This window comes from Myxine glutinosa, chromosome 9, assembly GCF_964187855.1.
Source record: "Myxine glutinosa chromosome 9, kmMyxGlut1.1, whole genome shotgun sequence".
NCBI lineage: Eukaryota > Metazoa > Chordata > Myxini > Myxiniformes > Myxinidae > Myxine > Myxine glutinosa.
This window is the reverse complement of record NC_136269.1, coordinates 109,004,361-109,019,064: the sequence shown is the minus strand read 5'-3', so window position 1 is coordinate 109,019,064 and position 14,704 is coordinate 109,004,361. Positions and strand designations below refer to the sequence as shown.

The following is a 14,704-nucleotide window of genomic DNA, read 5'->3' as shown; positions in this document are numbered from 1 at the left end:
CTCTTATCCATCTGTCACTCCATTTTTTGGCAACCAGCCAGGTGAGACACAGGAACATTGGTCCTCCATTTTTTATAACAATATTGTACTACACTCTATGCATCACACATACCTCCCACATTATAATTAAAACAGCATAATAGCATATTGTACAATTGTTACTGATTTATAAACAATACTAATATTATATTATGTTGATGAAAATAAATTAGCTGTTTGTATAAAGGTGAAAGAAGGTGATTATATATCAGGACGTGCCTCAGCTCAATATGCTAGAGTGCTGAACTGCACTCTATGGCTGGCAAGGGGTGCCAAAGTATGGGCAGATCATAGCTATTAAGATTTTGTGTATACAAAACTGATAGCATTGGTAAGCAAAGCTGACAGAATTGGTGAGGTTCAAAAATTGCAATAATTCCCTCGAAAAAATGTTTTGTAGAATTTGTACTATTGGTTATTGTGGAACTATTGAGTTCTGTAGAATTTCTACAAAACAGTTTTTGCAGGGTTGCCAGTCATCATATGAAGGCACTTGAGGATAAACCTCCTCCCAACTAACACCTGAAATATTTCTTGAGATTTTTCTGTCCTTCACTAAAAATAATTTTGGGCCAGAAGAGAAATATGGCAATTTGTGTAAATGTAGCACAACTTTTACATGTTAAAAAAAAAAAAGTTTACTTGTAGAGTGCTTGTTTGCTCAAAAATTAGGAAACAAACTATTCATGAAGGTAAAGGAAGTTCTGTGCACAAGTTCATCTTTGCTGGTGTTACCTGTCACTCCGATCCTGCATTTGGAGCGTGAATTGCACCGCCTCCATAGATAGTCCTTTTCCGCTGCCACCACCACTACCACCACCGCCACCAACACCACCACCACCACCACCACTTTCTCCCCACTTGAGTCGTAAGCTCTGTGGACCACTGGACACGCACTCCAGTCGTGGTGCCTCAGGTGGAAGCGCTAGAGTCCTCCCACGCACAGTTTGGCTGAATGGGCCAGGGCCAATTGCATTGATAGCCTGCACACGGACACTAGGAGACAACATTAGAAGTTCGACATATTTGCACAAAGGCATAGCCATTTCATGGCCCAAGTTGAATGCAATTCCAGCGAACTTTACAGAGTGGTGCACTCTCACAAGAATAAATAAAAACTGACCGGTATGTAGAGTTTGGATGGAGGCCATGCACTATGCAGCTGGTGTTTCCTTCCACAGTGAGAGGCTGCCGCTCACCATAATCCACATTGTAAGTGGTTACCTCAGCACCATTACTAATTGGCTCATCCCATGATATAAGAAGACTCTCTGAAGGTTCAAGGCCACTATCAGCTGATGGGGAGGCAATCTGGACAGTGGTGATGGGTCCAGGTACCCACGGTGGTGTGCAGCAAGATGCCACATCACTAAATGGACCTGGCCCTGCACAATTTACTGCCTGTTTGGAAACAGGCATATCAAGTTTAGTACGTTGATAAATATAAAACGATAAATTCACACACAACTGTGCCAATCCCATCTCCAACCGCAACTATGTATTGAAAAATTACTTTTCAGACTTTCCGATGACTCTCTAACCCAATCCCAGTCACCTGCACACGGCAGTAATAGTAGCTTGCTGGTTGGAGACCTCGGAGCTCGTAGCTTAGCGCAGGCCCACTGTAAACCTGCTGAGGGCAACCTTCCTCACCACCCCACTCCAAACGGTACTCCGTGACCTCTGCGCCATTATTCAATGGGCTCTGTATAAAAGAGGTCTTCATTTGGACCATGCAATGTCTTGGAAAATAAGACTCCATATTCACAAAAAGTGCTTATAATAAGCCCAACATATTCATCAATATTCAAATAAACAGGTATTCTGACACCTTCTCTCAATTTACAGATTGACACAGTTTATATTGGTTCCCATGTTTATGATTGCTCTAACTGTTGCGTCTTGACTGTAACACCTGAGTAACCAATGTGACGTCATTGTACTATTTCTGTGGCTTTGGCCTATATATGCATGTGTGCATGTGACACCTTTTGCAAAGGTGATATGTTGGTGGCCATTGGGCAATGTCGATGTCTTCATGGCCTCATTGTTGTTGATCAACCACAACCACAGTTGCTCAACCACAAATTGTATAAAAGACTGCATACGAAGACAAATTAAAGTACAATGTGATGGCGATGATTCATTAACGGCATGATATGGCAGCATTGACATCAGCATTAATGCAATACCAGCTGGAAACCCATGGTAAAAAATACCATGATAGAAAAATGAAAATAAAAGGAAGGCAGTATCGAGGCAGTATTATAATTTTCCCACAGGCGTGGATTACTTTTATGCAACTTTTATGTAATTTATTGTCTCCGAGGAGCATTTTCGTGTTTCAGGGTGAAACAGACACAAATAGGGATGAGGGACATGTAATCTTATGTACAGGATGACTAAATAAACCCACTAATGGTGCCAAATACCGGACTCGACCAAGAAACAATGGAGCAACTGAGGACCTAAGCAAGACACAAGGCATTTCACCAACACAATGGTGTCATGCAGGCTGTTAATGTTAACAGCAGGCAGCATGAAGTCGAGAGGAAATGATGAGCTGCCATGCAGGAAAGACGGCATTTTCAGTCTTTTGAAAGCACCTTCTCGTGTGGGGCGCCAACAACAGAGAGAGGGGCGTTGAATTTGTTATGGTAAAATGTCAACTCCAAGTGCCGTCCACCTGCGTGGCCATGGCCATAGCCTCTATGCTCCACAGGGACCACCTTCCCAGCACGTAGCTGGTCCCTCTCATTGGGCGCTCGCCGTCCCTGGTGGTACTTCATTGTCCCACCTACTCAGGGATTTTCAGTCGTACGTTTTAACCAGCCACGGCACGGTCCTCTTTAAGAGGCCATACAATGCCCTCTTTAAGGGCTCAGGGTACATTCCATGGTCATGCGACACTTTGTGTGCCTTTTGTACCCAAAAGACCTCCATCTGGCCTCGCCTGGAGATAGGAGGTTTTACATGACAACGACCTTACCCTATGCTACTTTAAGGTTCACATGCACAGCCTCCTCTGTGTGTTTTATAATACGACTTACCTCTAGACAAATATCTAATACAAGAATGATGCTTCCCTACTCAAACACAAGGACAAAGGTAATTTATATGTTTTTTTTTGAGCAAGCAAATGCATGTTATTCAGAATAGCAACTCACGTTCTGTGTGATTAAAAGAAAAACAACAAGAGGCAAAAGCTGGTTTCTTGTTTTTTTTGTGTACAAGATCGAGGTTCGTGTAAGAGCCAACATTAATCACATAAAAACAAACTGACACAAAAAAACATATGATCTAGGGAGCATAAAACATATGGTTTATTTAAACAAAAAATTGGGATTATTACACGATTCTCCTTTAGTAGATAACTGCAATTTTCAATCAAACCATTGCATAATGTCAATTAACTCACAGTGAACAAGTACAAAAATAAAAACCCAACGAAGTAAAAAACAAACAAAAAAAACATGTAAATATGAAGAATAAAATGCTGAATGACGGTAATGTGTGTGCTCGTGTAACGTTTGGAAAAAAGGTTTTCAATTTTGGCTGCCCCCATGTCTCAGAACTTCACTAATGGCACAAGGCACACCAATGACCATGACCAATGGCTGTTTCTGTCCAGATGTTCCCAGTGGGATGTCTGCGACTGATTTCACTAGTTGGGAAGGAAGGTCAATCCACATAGCAAGTGAACACACTGAGATCAATGATGCTCCACTTCGTGTCTTAACAAGACCGCATCAGATTAACCATCAGAAAGCAAAACCTACGAGAGTCCCCCCCCCCCAAAAGTCATTGAATGTGGTACATGGTCCTTTTGTGAATGTTTGTCAAAGCTATGTTCATGTCCCATATCAAAGACAACTTGCTTTCAAGTTTAAGCAAAGACATCACAATAATATAGTTCTTGCTCAGAACCTTTTAAGTGATTAATACAAGGCTTTGGGTTGGCTTCACCAAACAAACATTTCCAGTCACTTTCATTTGCATCTCTACCTCGACCAATGAAGGTGATGTAGGTTATGTATTCAACCGTCTGTTTGTTCACCCCTGAGCAGGGTATCTCAAAAAAGTTATCGATCGATTCGGACAAAACTAAGTGGACAGATTAGGTGTCTGATAAGGAAAAAACGATTCTATTTTAGTGAAGATTTGGATATGATAATTTTTTATTTTGCAAGTGATTCTTCACCATTAAAATATGGGGCCAAAAATGATATATAGCATGACATTTCAAAACGTTGTGAACGGATCATGATATCCCGGTTATGTCACATATTATGTTATGTTGCACGTTATTCCAACAAACCACTCCTTTGTGAAACTCCTAAGGTTCCGGGCTCACAATTCTTACCACAATTATCGAAATATCTATAACGCTCAGTTGACTTTTTGCTCCACCAAATAACAGCGAAACGGAGTTGAGTAAAAGGGTGAAAATTCTACAGATGCTGTGATAAATAATGACCTCTGTCGGTTTGAATGTTTGAAAGAGAATAGACGTCTGGATCAATTTTTAAATTAAATTTATATCCCGATTTATATATATATATAAACGCGAGTTGTCTGTGTCCGCGTTTTATTCAGAGATGGCTGAATGGATCTTCATCAAACTTTCAGAGGTTCATCAGTGAGTGCCTGGGAGTGTTTTAGGCCAAAAATAAAAACGAAATTGAGAAACAAAAGTTCGTTTTTTTGGAGTTAAAAAAAAACAAAAAACGCTCAATAGTGTCGAAGCCTTTTTAAATGAATGACAGTTATATACAAGTAGACATTCGCATAAATAAATACAAAACAATTACCAGACATTTGAATACAAATAAATCAAACAATTCCGGAAGTGTACGAATTTGGTAGTATGGCTTCTTCTTCTTCTTCCTGATCGGCATCACACTCAACTCAGAAACGTGAGCCACTCCCCTTCCTCTCCTGCCTCACCCCCCCTCTCCCATTCCCCACCCTCCCTTCTCCCCCCCCTCCCCCCTCCCTCCTCCCCCTCCCCACCCTTTCCTCCCCTCCCCACCCTTCTCCCCTCCCCTTCCCCCCTTCCTCGCCTTTAAGATATAAATTCTCTGCAAAAGAGCTTCCACTTCTGACTGCTCCCCTTCCCCCTCTCCCCACCTTTCCCCCCTCCTTCCCCCCTCCCCTTCCCCCCCTCCCCTTTAAGATATAAATTCTCCGTAAAAGACATTCTACTTCTGACTGCTCCCCTTCCCCCCCTCCCCTCCCCTCCCCTCCACCATCTCCTCAAAATCCACCTTCAACCGTCACCCTCGCTAACAATACCCACGACAACCCCACACCATCTCTTCACAAACTCCCATCAACAATCACCCTTAGCTAACAATACCCATGATAACCCCACACCTCCACTCCACCCTTCCCCCCCCTCCCCCCCACCATCTCCTCAAAATCCCCCTTCAACCATCACCCTTGCTAACAATACCCATGACAACCCCACAACACTCTCTTTCCTCTCTTCCACCATCCTCTCACAATCCCCTATCAATCATCACCCGAGATAGCAATACTCACGACCATCCCATACCATCTCTCTGTTCAACTTAGGTGGCCTTGGGTTTTGAGGCATCCCAATTTTCCCCAAAAAAACCAAACAAACCATCAACCATCACCCTAGCTAACAGTACCTACGACCAACCTACACTCTCTCCCCCCCCCCCCCCCCGCCCCTCCACCATGCCCTCACAATCCCCATACAACCGTCACCCTAGCCAACAATACTCACGACCACCCCTCACCACCACTACACAATTCCCCATCAACTATCTCCGTAACTAATGATACTCACGACCACCCCACACCATCCCCCAACAACCATCACCCTAGCTAACAATACCCACGACCAACCCACACACCCCGCCCCCTCCAACATCCCCAATCATTATCGGAATTCCAGCAGCTCGGAATGCACTGTCTCTATGTACTGTTGCCAGCAGGATCACAGTGAGTTCACAATGTGATGTCACTGGCAAACTTGAAAATCGACACTCTTGGGCTTTTTTCGGAATTTTGTGATTCACAAATAAAATAAAATCCCCTTCAAATTAGACTGTGATTGATTGTCAATGGTTTTCAGAAGAAATAAAAATTGGGTTCCCCTTTAAGGGTCTTTTCAGTCTTCGTGGTATTTTTGGTCTTTTCGGTGTTTTGGTCTTCAGGGTCTTTGGGGTTTTTTGGGGGTCTTCAGGATATTTTGGGTCTTCGGGGTCTTTTCAATATTTTAGGTCTTTGGTGTCTTTTTGGTGTCCAGGGACTTTTAGGTCTTCAGGGTCTTTTCAGTCTTTGGGGTATTTTGGATCTTCGGGGTCCTTTGTGTCTTCACGGCCTTTTGGGTCCACAGGGTCTTTTCAGTCTTTGGGGTCTTCTGGGTCTTTGTAGTCTTTGGGGTCTTTTGGATCTTTGGGGCCATTTGGGTCTTTTCTGTCTTTGGGGTATTTTAGGTCTTCAGGGTCTTTTGGTTCTTTTCAGTCTTTGAGGTCATTTAGGTCATTTAGGTCTTCGGGGTCTTTTGTCTTTGGGTCCATTTGGGTCTTCAGGGTCTTTTCAGTCTTTGAGGTCTTCTGGGTCTTTTCAGTATTTGGGGTATTTTGGGTCTTCGTGGTCTTTTGGGTCTTCACGGCCTTTTGGGTCTTTTCAGTCTTTGGGGTATTTTTGGTGTTGGGGTCTTTTGGGTCTTTTTAGTCTTTGGGGTCTTTTTTTGGTCTTTGGGGTCTTTTGGGTCTTCGGGGTTTTTAGGATCTTTTAAGTCTGAGGTATTTTAGGTCTTTTGGGTCTTTGGTTTTTTGGGGGTCTTTGGGGTCCTTTCAATATTTCGGGTCTTTGTGGTATTTCCGGTCTTTTGGGTATTTTCAGTCTTTGCGGTCTTTTGGGTCTTCGGGGTCTTTTCAGACTTTGGGGTCTTTGAGGGTATTTTGGGTCTTCAGGGCGTTTTGGTCTTTTCAGTCTTTTTAGTCTTTAGGGTCTGTTCAGTCTTTGGGGTATTTTGGGTCTTCGGGGCCTTTTGGGTCTTTAGGGTCTTTGGGTTTGTTTAGGTCCTTTGGGTCTTTCGGGTCTTTTCAGTCTTCAGGGTCTTTTTGGTGTTCGGGTCTTTTGTGTCTTTGGGGTCTTTTTAGTCTTTGAGGTCTTTTCAGTCTTTGGGGTCTTTTAGGTCTTCTGGGCCTTTTGGGTCTTTGGGGTCTTTTCAGTCTTTGAGGTATTTTAGGTCTTCAGGGTCTTTTGTGTCTTTGGGGTGTTTTTGGTATTTTCAGTCTTTGGGGTCTTTTGGGGGTATTTAGGGTCCTTGGGGTTTTTTGGGTTCTCGGGGTCTTTTGGGGTATTTAGGGTCCTTGGGGTATTTTGGGTTCTCGGGTTCTGCTCGGTATTTTGAGTCCTGGGGGGAGGAGGTGGGGGGAGGGGGTCTTTTGGGTCTGCTGGGTACTTTAGGTCAAGTATTTCAGGTTACATTTGTGGGTGGAGTCAGGTGAGCTGTCCAACCAATGGGTGAAGCCCACACCCTTTTCCCCACTCCACTTCCCCCCACAATCCCCTTTCAACTGTCACCCTAGCTAACAATACTCATGACCACCTTACCCCTCTCCCCCATCCCATCACAATCCCCCATCAGCCATCAACCAATGGGTGAAGTGCGGACATACATACATACATACATACATACATACATACATACATACATACATACATACATACATACATACATACACTTGCTCCATTATACGTATATAGATAGACATATATATCTAGATTATTATTTTAAAATTTTAATTCTGATAGAAGAAAATATACCAGAAAAGAGGACCGTGGGCCAAATTTCAGCTCTCTAGGACGTATGGAACCGAGAAAACGAACGGCTCAAAGAAATGAAACGGGACAAACATACAAAGTTCAGATGAAATAAAATAAAAAGCAAAACTGAACAATCACTGTTATTCCACAGTATTCAAGTTCATCACAAGAATAGTAGGTTTACCTAAACATTGCCACCAAAACTTTAAGCAACCTGAAGCTCATAAACAACATTTTTTTTTTTTTTTTTGTATACAAGATCGAGGCTCGTGAAAGAGCTAACAAGAGCTAAGGCTCGTGAACAACTACAGCGATTTGGGGAACACCACAAATATCCATCTCTTTTAAAACATGGCATTGCAAAATGATAGTGGGGTATTAACATCTGCAACCATTCGGGCAGTGTTAATTGCTTTGCTCATTTAATTAAAGGAGCAAAATTAATATATATTTGCCCGACACCATTAGGAAGTGACGGTACAAATTTTGTAAGATGCGTAACATAAAAACTGCAATTATGTAATGGAAGTGGAAAAAGAATTAAGCTGCACAAGCTCAAGTATAAAGAGATAATTATCATGATTATTCAAAAACTAGAACAATGTGATTAATTGTGATCAATTGTGATCAGCGATGCGCATGATGTAATCAATTGAACAACTCACCTCCCAACTGACAGTGGCACTCGTGGCTGAACGGCAGGTCACCGTGGGTTGTTGGCAAGCTTCTGGTGCACCAGGTCCTGTGGACAGCTCCACATCCTCTGAGAAGGGGCCAGCCTGAACAACACCACATGAGTACAGACAAGGTCCATAGCACATTACCACAACTTCCTATTATTACTTTCTCTCGATTCATTTTTCCAGTTGACCCACTACCAATTGATAATATTGTTACGGATTTGAGAATTGTGGTTGTTTTGTTGAGTAAATATCACCCTCCGTAGTGTAAAGAAAGGTCAAAGGTCGTCCGTAGTTAGGCCATCGCAACACGTAGCCAATCATAAGTTCCCTCGGTAGTTATGTCCTTATTCTATGTAGTTGAAGGCTCTGTTTCCCAATTAGTTGACACTCCATTGCACCGAATTAAATAAGATAGATCCCTCCGACATGGTATCTTCAAAGTGCCAGGTTTAGCCACTTTGCTGCATTTTGACTCCTTTAGCCACTTTGCTGCATTTTGACTCCTTTAACCACTTTGCTGCATTTTGACTCCCTTAGCCACTTTGCTGCATTTGACTCCATTACACACGTGGTTAAGCCTCGGAGAAGAAAGGTGTGTCTCCGCCCTCATCATCAATGAGAGGAGTGAGTCAGCCCCGCCAACCAACCAAGAACAAGGGGTTGGGCTTGGAGAGGGCATGGAGAGAAACATCGAGGAGCTTCGCGAAGGTTCAAGGGAGGGGCATATATAACCCGCGGTGGCACAGCCCCAAGGGAGAAAAGAGACCGAGAGAGATCGAGGGAGATCGGAGAGAGAGAGCTGCGGGATCGGAGAAAGGACCGAAGTGATTTGGAGAGCGCGTGACGCAGCGGTGCACAGGAGCTTTGGCCGCGCAGCTTCGGAGCCGCGGCGGTTTTGCACGATCGCAGCTCGGGTTTTGACGGCGGCTGTTCACTTCCAGCCCGACCGTGCCCCGGTCCCCGCTGAACCTTCCTCTCCCTCCAAGCCATCCACCTCCTACCATTCGTTCCTGCTTTCATCCCCCGTGTAAGTCTGGCCGTTTGTCTGTCTTTCATGTTGTCTTGGGGTATTAAGTAAGACTGTTTAATATAAGTTAAATATTGCACGGTGTCTCCTGCTCCTTCCATTGCCTTGTAAATTGTATTTTGTCTCCTTTCTGCTTAGTTGTGTGTAAATAATAAATCCTGTTATTCCTACGTTCTTCTTCTTCTTCCTTCTTCATGCTCTTTCGGTCGCTTTAGAGGTTTCCACATTGAGTGTATGTGGTGCGATTTGGCCGACGCACATAAATCGGGTCTTGTCTTTGGTAACCGGCTCACGCCGCAGTTCACTTCGCTCGGCGTTATCCATCCATTACGCTGCGGCCGTGAGCGGGGAGTATTTCCTTGCGTACCGGGAAGCGCTGGTATTTAGGTCATAGGACGGTTGGGCCTACTACCCTACCCAGCGCCGACCGGGCGTGGCGTCATACCCCCGGGACCACGTCGGTCAGTAACAAACGAGGGGATTAATCCCCCCTTGGTAAGTGGGAAAGGCCAACATCGGGGTCCGTAACAATATCTATCCTATTGAAATGTCCGGTCCCATTGCTGTCATACTGAACAAGTCGGTCAATGAAGTTATTGAAGCTACATCAACAATATCTCTGGTGCAAGCGATCCAGTCAGTCTGTTCTAGTTGGCAAACGAAAATTAATGTGCAACGTATTAGCTCTTATTAAATATACTAGTATAAAAGCTCCTCAAAAATGACACGTTGGGACAGTTTATTCGACGATGCAGCCTCATGTGCGTGCCAAAGTCTGAAGCCTCGGCCTAGTGTCAGGTGTGCTTATATCTTTTTTTTAATTTATGAGACATCACACAGATGTAAACGAACACTCGTTTTACTCTGCGCGAGTTGCACATCATGTGCAGCAAATTTCTCCACCCTGCGCCTTGTATTTGTTGTTATTTTAAAAAATGCTTCTGCACAGCGACTGCCCTTGAGGCTCGATTTACAAGTCACCGTCTACAATTCCAATAGAAGAGACATAATTACTCATTTATGGAAAATGTTTGTTTTGCCCTCAAAAATAGACCATAGTGAACACACATTCGTGTTAAAAGATTGGCCATTAAAGCCCGACTCAAATCGTCCTTATGAAGGGGGACAGGCATCTGTACAAGCACACAAACTGACTGTGTTTTATATGGTAGATTGTTGAACCATTAACTACTTATTGAACAAAGATGAGATATTCAATATTTTTATGCCTCTGCCCCCTAAGGTGGCCGGAGGCATTATGTTTTTGGGTTGTCCGTCCATCCGTCCGTCCGTCTGTACGGGCTAAACCTCGTTTTTCTCACCAACCACATGTCCGATTGAGACGAAGCTTGCAGGGTAGGAGTGACACCCATGCAGAATGTTTTATGATAATTGTGATGCCATAGGTCATGTGGTATGGCAGCCATATTGGATTAAACGCAAATAATTGAAAAATTATTTCTCAGAAACCGCTGAATGGAAAAATTTGAAACTTGGCACATTGTCAATCACTCACAATGGGGAACAAAAGCATGACAATGACATCATAGGCAAAGTGGTATACCAGCCAAAAATGTTTTAATTGAATTCCTTATCCTAAAAATCTGAAATTGCATGCACGTGATATATGACCCATTTGTATTGAAATATTAAATTTATGACATCATAGGTCACATGGTTTGGCAGCCATATTGGATTTAACATAAAACCTTTTAAAAAAACATCTTCTCCCGAACCACCAAATCAATTGGCTCGAAACTTTATGTGTGCCATTGCCTAGGCATGGCGATTAAAAGATGATCACGAAAACATCATTGGTCACATGGTGTGACAGCCATATTGGATTGAACGAAAATATTAAATAATTATCTCTCTGAAACCGCTTACCCTATCAATGCGGAATTTTACAAATATCATCTAACACCATTGTTGCATATAGTTTGAAAAATGATGATGTCGTGGGTCAGTGGTTTGGCAGCCATCTTGGATAGAAAAATGAACCTTATCCAATCAACACAAAACTTCACAAACGTGATCCGCTACCCATACATATGCAGAGTGTACATTTTTACGGTCATATGTCACGTGGTGTGGTAGCCATATTAGCTTGAAAGCCGATAAAAAAAATCCCTTCTCTGAAACCGCTTTACCGATCGATGTGAAACCTGTCATGGCTGGTAAAAATGTCATACTTGAAAACAGCTGAAGGGGTTTAAATCAAACTTGCTTATTTTTAGGACAGTGAACGAGGGCATATACCCGTTGTGGGACTATGTCACATTGCTCTATTTGAAGTTTACTTTTGAACCATAACTATAAAACTTAAGTTGACCAATACCAATGGGTTAAGCCCAGTTTGTGTGTGTATACCTTTATCCTTCTCTTCTCTCCTCTCCTCCCGTCATAACCCTTTGATTTGTCCCCACATGGCTTTATCATTAAATTGATTGGGACGTTGTAACAAATGAGGAATATCCTTTATCGGTCTCAACCGAGGGATGCATCTGGCAATTAAAGCCGAGTCTGGAACCGATCCTGAGATGCACAAAGCGGATATGGTTATCTTACAGAAATGACGTCACATGGGGTTGCCCAGAACGTGGTCGGTCTTTGGTGCTTGCCCATGGATGCCCAGAAGGGAAAAATTGTTCTGGCGCGTCGTTCTAGAAAACCCGCTTGTCAGGCTGAATGTTTGACTGAAGGTGGTCATTACAAAGGGTGTTGTTTCGCATTTTCACGGTCCAGTCATGAGACCACACACTCCTTCAGTCATGAAAACACACAACCGGGTGAATGATTAAGTTTTTGATGGTGTGCCATTCACATGTTCAGAAAGACTACACGATTATGTTCACTGTTGAAGATAGTCAGCATAATTAAAAGTGAAGCGATTGACTTCCTGCTTAAAGATTTTAAATATAATCTAACAGCAACCGACTTAACTCATAAATGAGCTTTAGGAAATTCTGTGAAACCATCAATTTCACCTCATCCTACGATAAAATTCTGTTTTTACAGCACGGTCAAGCAATGCATTCACAAGACCTGGAATAATGAACATATTTGACGTAAAGGTTGTGAAAAAATTTGCTCCCGAGTTTTACTAGTCAGTTAGCTTTTTAGAGAGCAAGGTATATTATGATGACCAAGAAAATTTAATACATGGAAAATTGTCCATTAAATTGTCTTCGTCATCCAAGTTTAAATTGCTGGCTAAAAGACGTAATCTTGCTGTCTAGGAGATATACAGTGTGATATGTCTATGTCTTGACCTGACCTGATCTATCTCACAAGCAGATGCAACACAAGGAACAATTTATTTTAATAACGCAATTTTCGTTGCACAATTTTATCAAGTACATCACACAACAAGGTATCCTCTTTTCTCAGGAAATCCAAATAACAGAAACACCCATTACCTGGAAAGAAAAAATCATGGCCTCTAACCTATGATCGTTTATCCAGAAAAAACATCCATAATTTGGAATTGCTGATGCAGCTCCGGTAGCCACCTGCTCCATCATGCGGTGCTGCAGTTGGTAGTAGAAATGGTGCTATAAGCGAACTGAGTTTCCGAACTGCAACTTGCTGGGTTTGGCACTTCCGAACCGAATGGATCAGAGCTCCGAGGTTGACTTTTGAAGTTGCTTTGTGGCCAACCCAAGGTTGACCAACTCTTAAAATCAATTTTTTCTAACTTGGTTGACTAATGCAGAAAACTTAAAAGCCAACCATGTTTGCTGAATACCTTTGTCTGTTTGATTTAAAATTGTTCTTAAGAATGTTAAGGTGAGTGTTTCAGACACAGAAAATGCTTTAGTGAAAATACCCGAGCAATGAATTAAGTAGAGACAAAAATACATTACCCCACATTTGCTACATTAGATCCAATGCTGCCGCTGCTTGTTCGCAGTGCATTTTTATCTCTGCCACCAAAGGCTCTGCCACAGGTGTTTTCACTCGTCGATCTGTTTGTCCGTCTGAGCAGGATATCTCAAAAAGTTAGACGGATTTGGACAAAACTTGGTGGAGAGGTTGGGTGTGTGACAAGGCCAAATTTATTTGATTCTAGTGAACATCCGGATCTGGATCCAGATACGATAATTTTATAATTTTTCAAGTGATTCTTAACCATTGAGATGCTGGGCCAAAAATGATATATATAGCATTTTATTTCAAAAAGTTGTGGACGGGTTATGGTTAAGACAAACAATGCCAGATCCGGCCTATCAGTGGGATACAAAACGTAAACTGTTCAGCCTGGTGGAGGTATGTGCTCGACCGAGTGCCGTTCTAGTTATCCATGTAATTAGGAGGTAAAGTAAATCTGGTGAGTGCGACCCTATGCCTGTCTGCTGCATTTGCAATGTTTGTGTAACAGAGATAGTGCTGTGGTTGTTCCGCTTGTGGGGACAGGGAAAACACAACGCAATTTTGCACTGAGATTGTGTTCAGTGAGCTTACCGCCACAATGTCAAAGCGAATTACAGACCTTTTTTAGTGCTCCAGCCATATTATGTCCTTAAATTAGTCATTGTATTTTCACCATGAGTTCATAAACTGGAGGTAAAACACTGGTAATGAAAACTAATCATATAGGGTGTCTCAAAATACATGGAACCCATGTCACTGCTAATAATTCTGCCAATATTAATGTTCTTGTTCTTTTTTTTTCAGATTTGAAGAGAGGAGACCATAACAACTAATTAATTATCAATCAAAATGCCTTATGTATATTAACCAATAATACATATATAACAACTGCTTTGATAAAAACTTTGAAGTTGGGTAAGTAACCAAATGCATGAGATTTGAATGTGGAAAGTATTAACTACCTTACCCCAGCACGGTTGGCTGCACGGACATGCAGCTTATAAGGTCGACCCGGCAGTAGGCCGTGTACAGTACACTCAACATCAGGACCGTGGTACACCTCCCTCATTTCTGTGGCTGGTATGCCCAGCTCCAGTGTGTACTCTAAGACTGCACAGCCACCATTTACAGCAGGAGTACCTAGGCGGGAAAACAAAATGGCTTTCGGGGGCAGCACAAATGCACATACCCAGAACAGAGCAAGAACGTAGTACAGACAGGCAAGCGCCATGGCAAGCGCCACGGGTGCACTATATAGGAAAGAAATATC

At 42.7% G+C, this 14,704-nt stretch overlaps 1 protein-coding gene across 3 annotated transcripts in view; it reads right to left on the bottom strand.

Annotated features, from left to right (window-relative positions):
- Positions 1-14,704, bottom strand: part of FNDC3A (fibronectin type III domain containing 3A) — a 440,266-nt gene that overhangs the window by 16,675 nt on the left and 408,887 nt on the right. For all 3 annotated transcript variants that reach the window (XM_068128578.2, XM_068128579.2, XM_068128580.2), the window contains 5 exons: positions 14,402-14,574; positions 8,517-8,630; positions 1,595-1,744; positions 1,163-1,440; positions 775-1,035 (listed from right to left, as the gene is read on the bottom strand). In XM_068128578.2, coding sequence (XP_067984679.2) covers positions 775-1,035; positions 1,163-1,440; positions 1,595-1,744; positions 8,517-8,630; positions 14,402-14,574 — 976 coding nt within the window. The remainder of the gene's footprint in view (positions 1-774; positions 1,036-1,162; positions 1,441-1,594; positions 1,745-8,516; positions 8,631-14,401; positions 14,575-14,704) is intronic.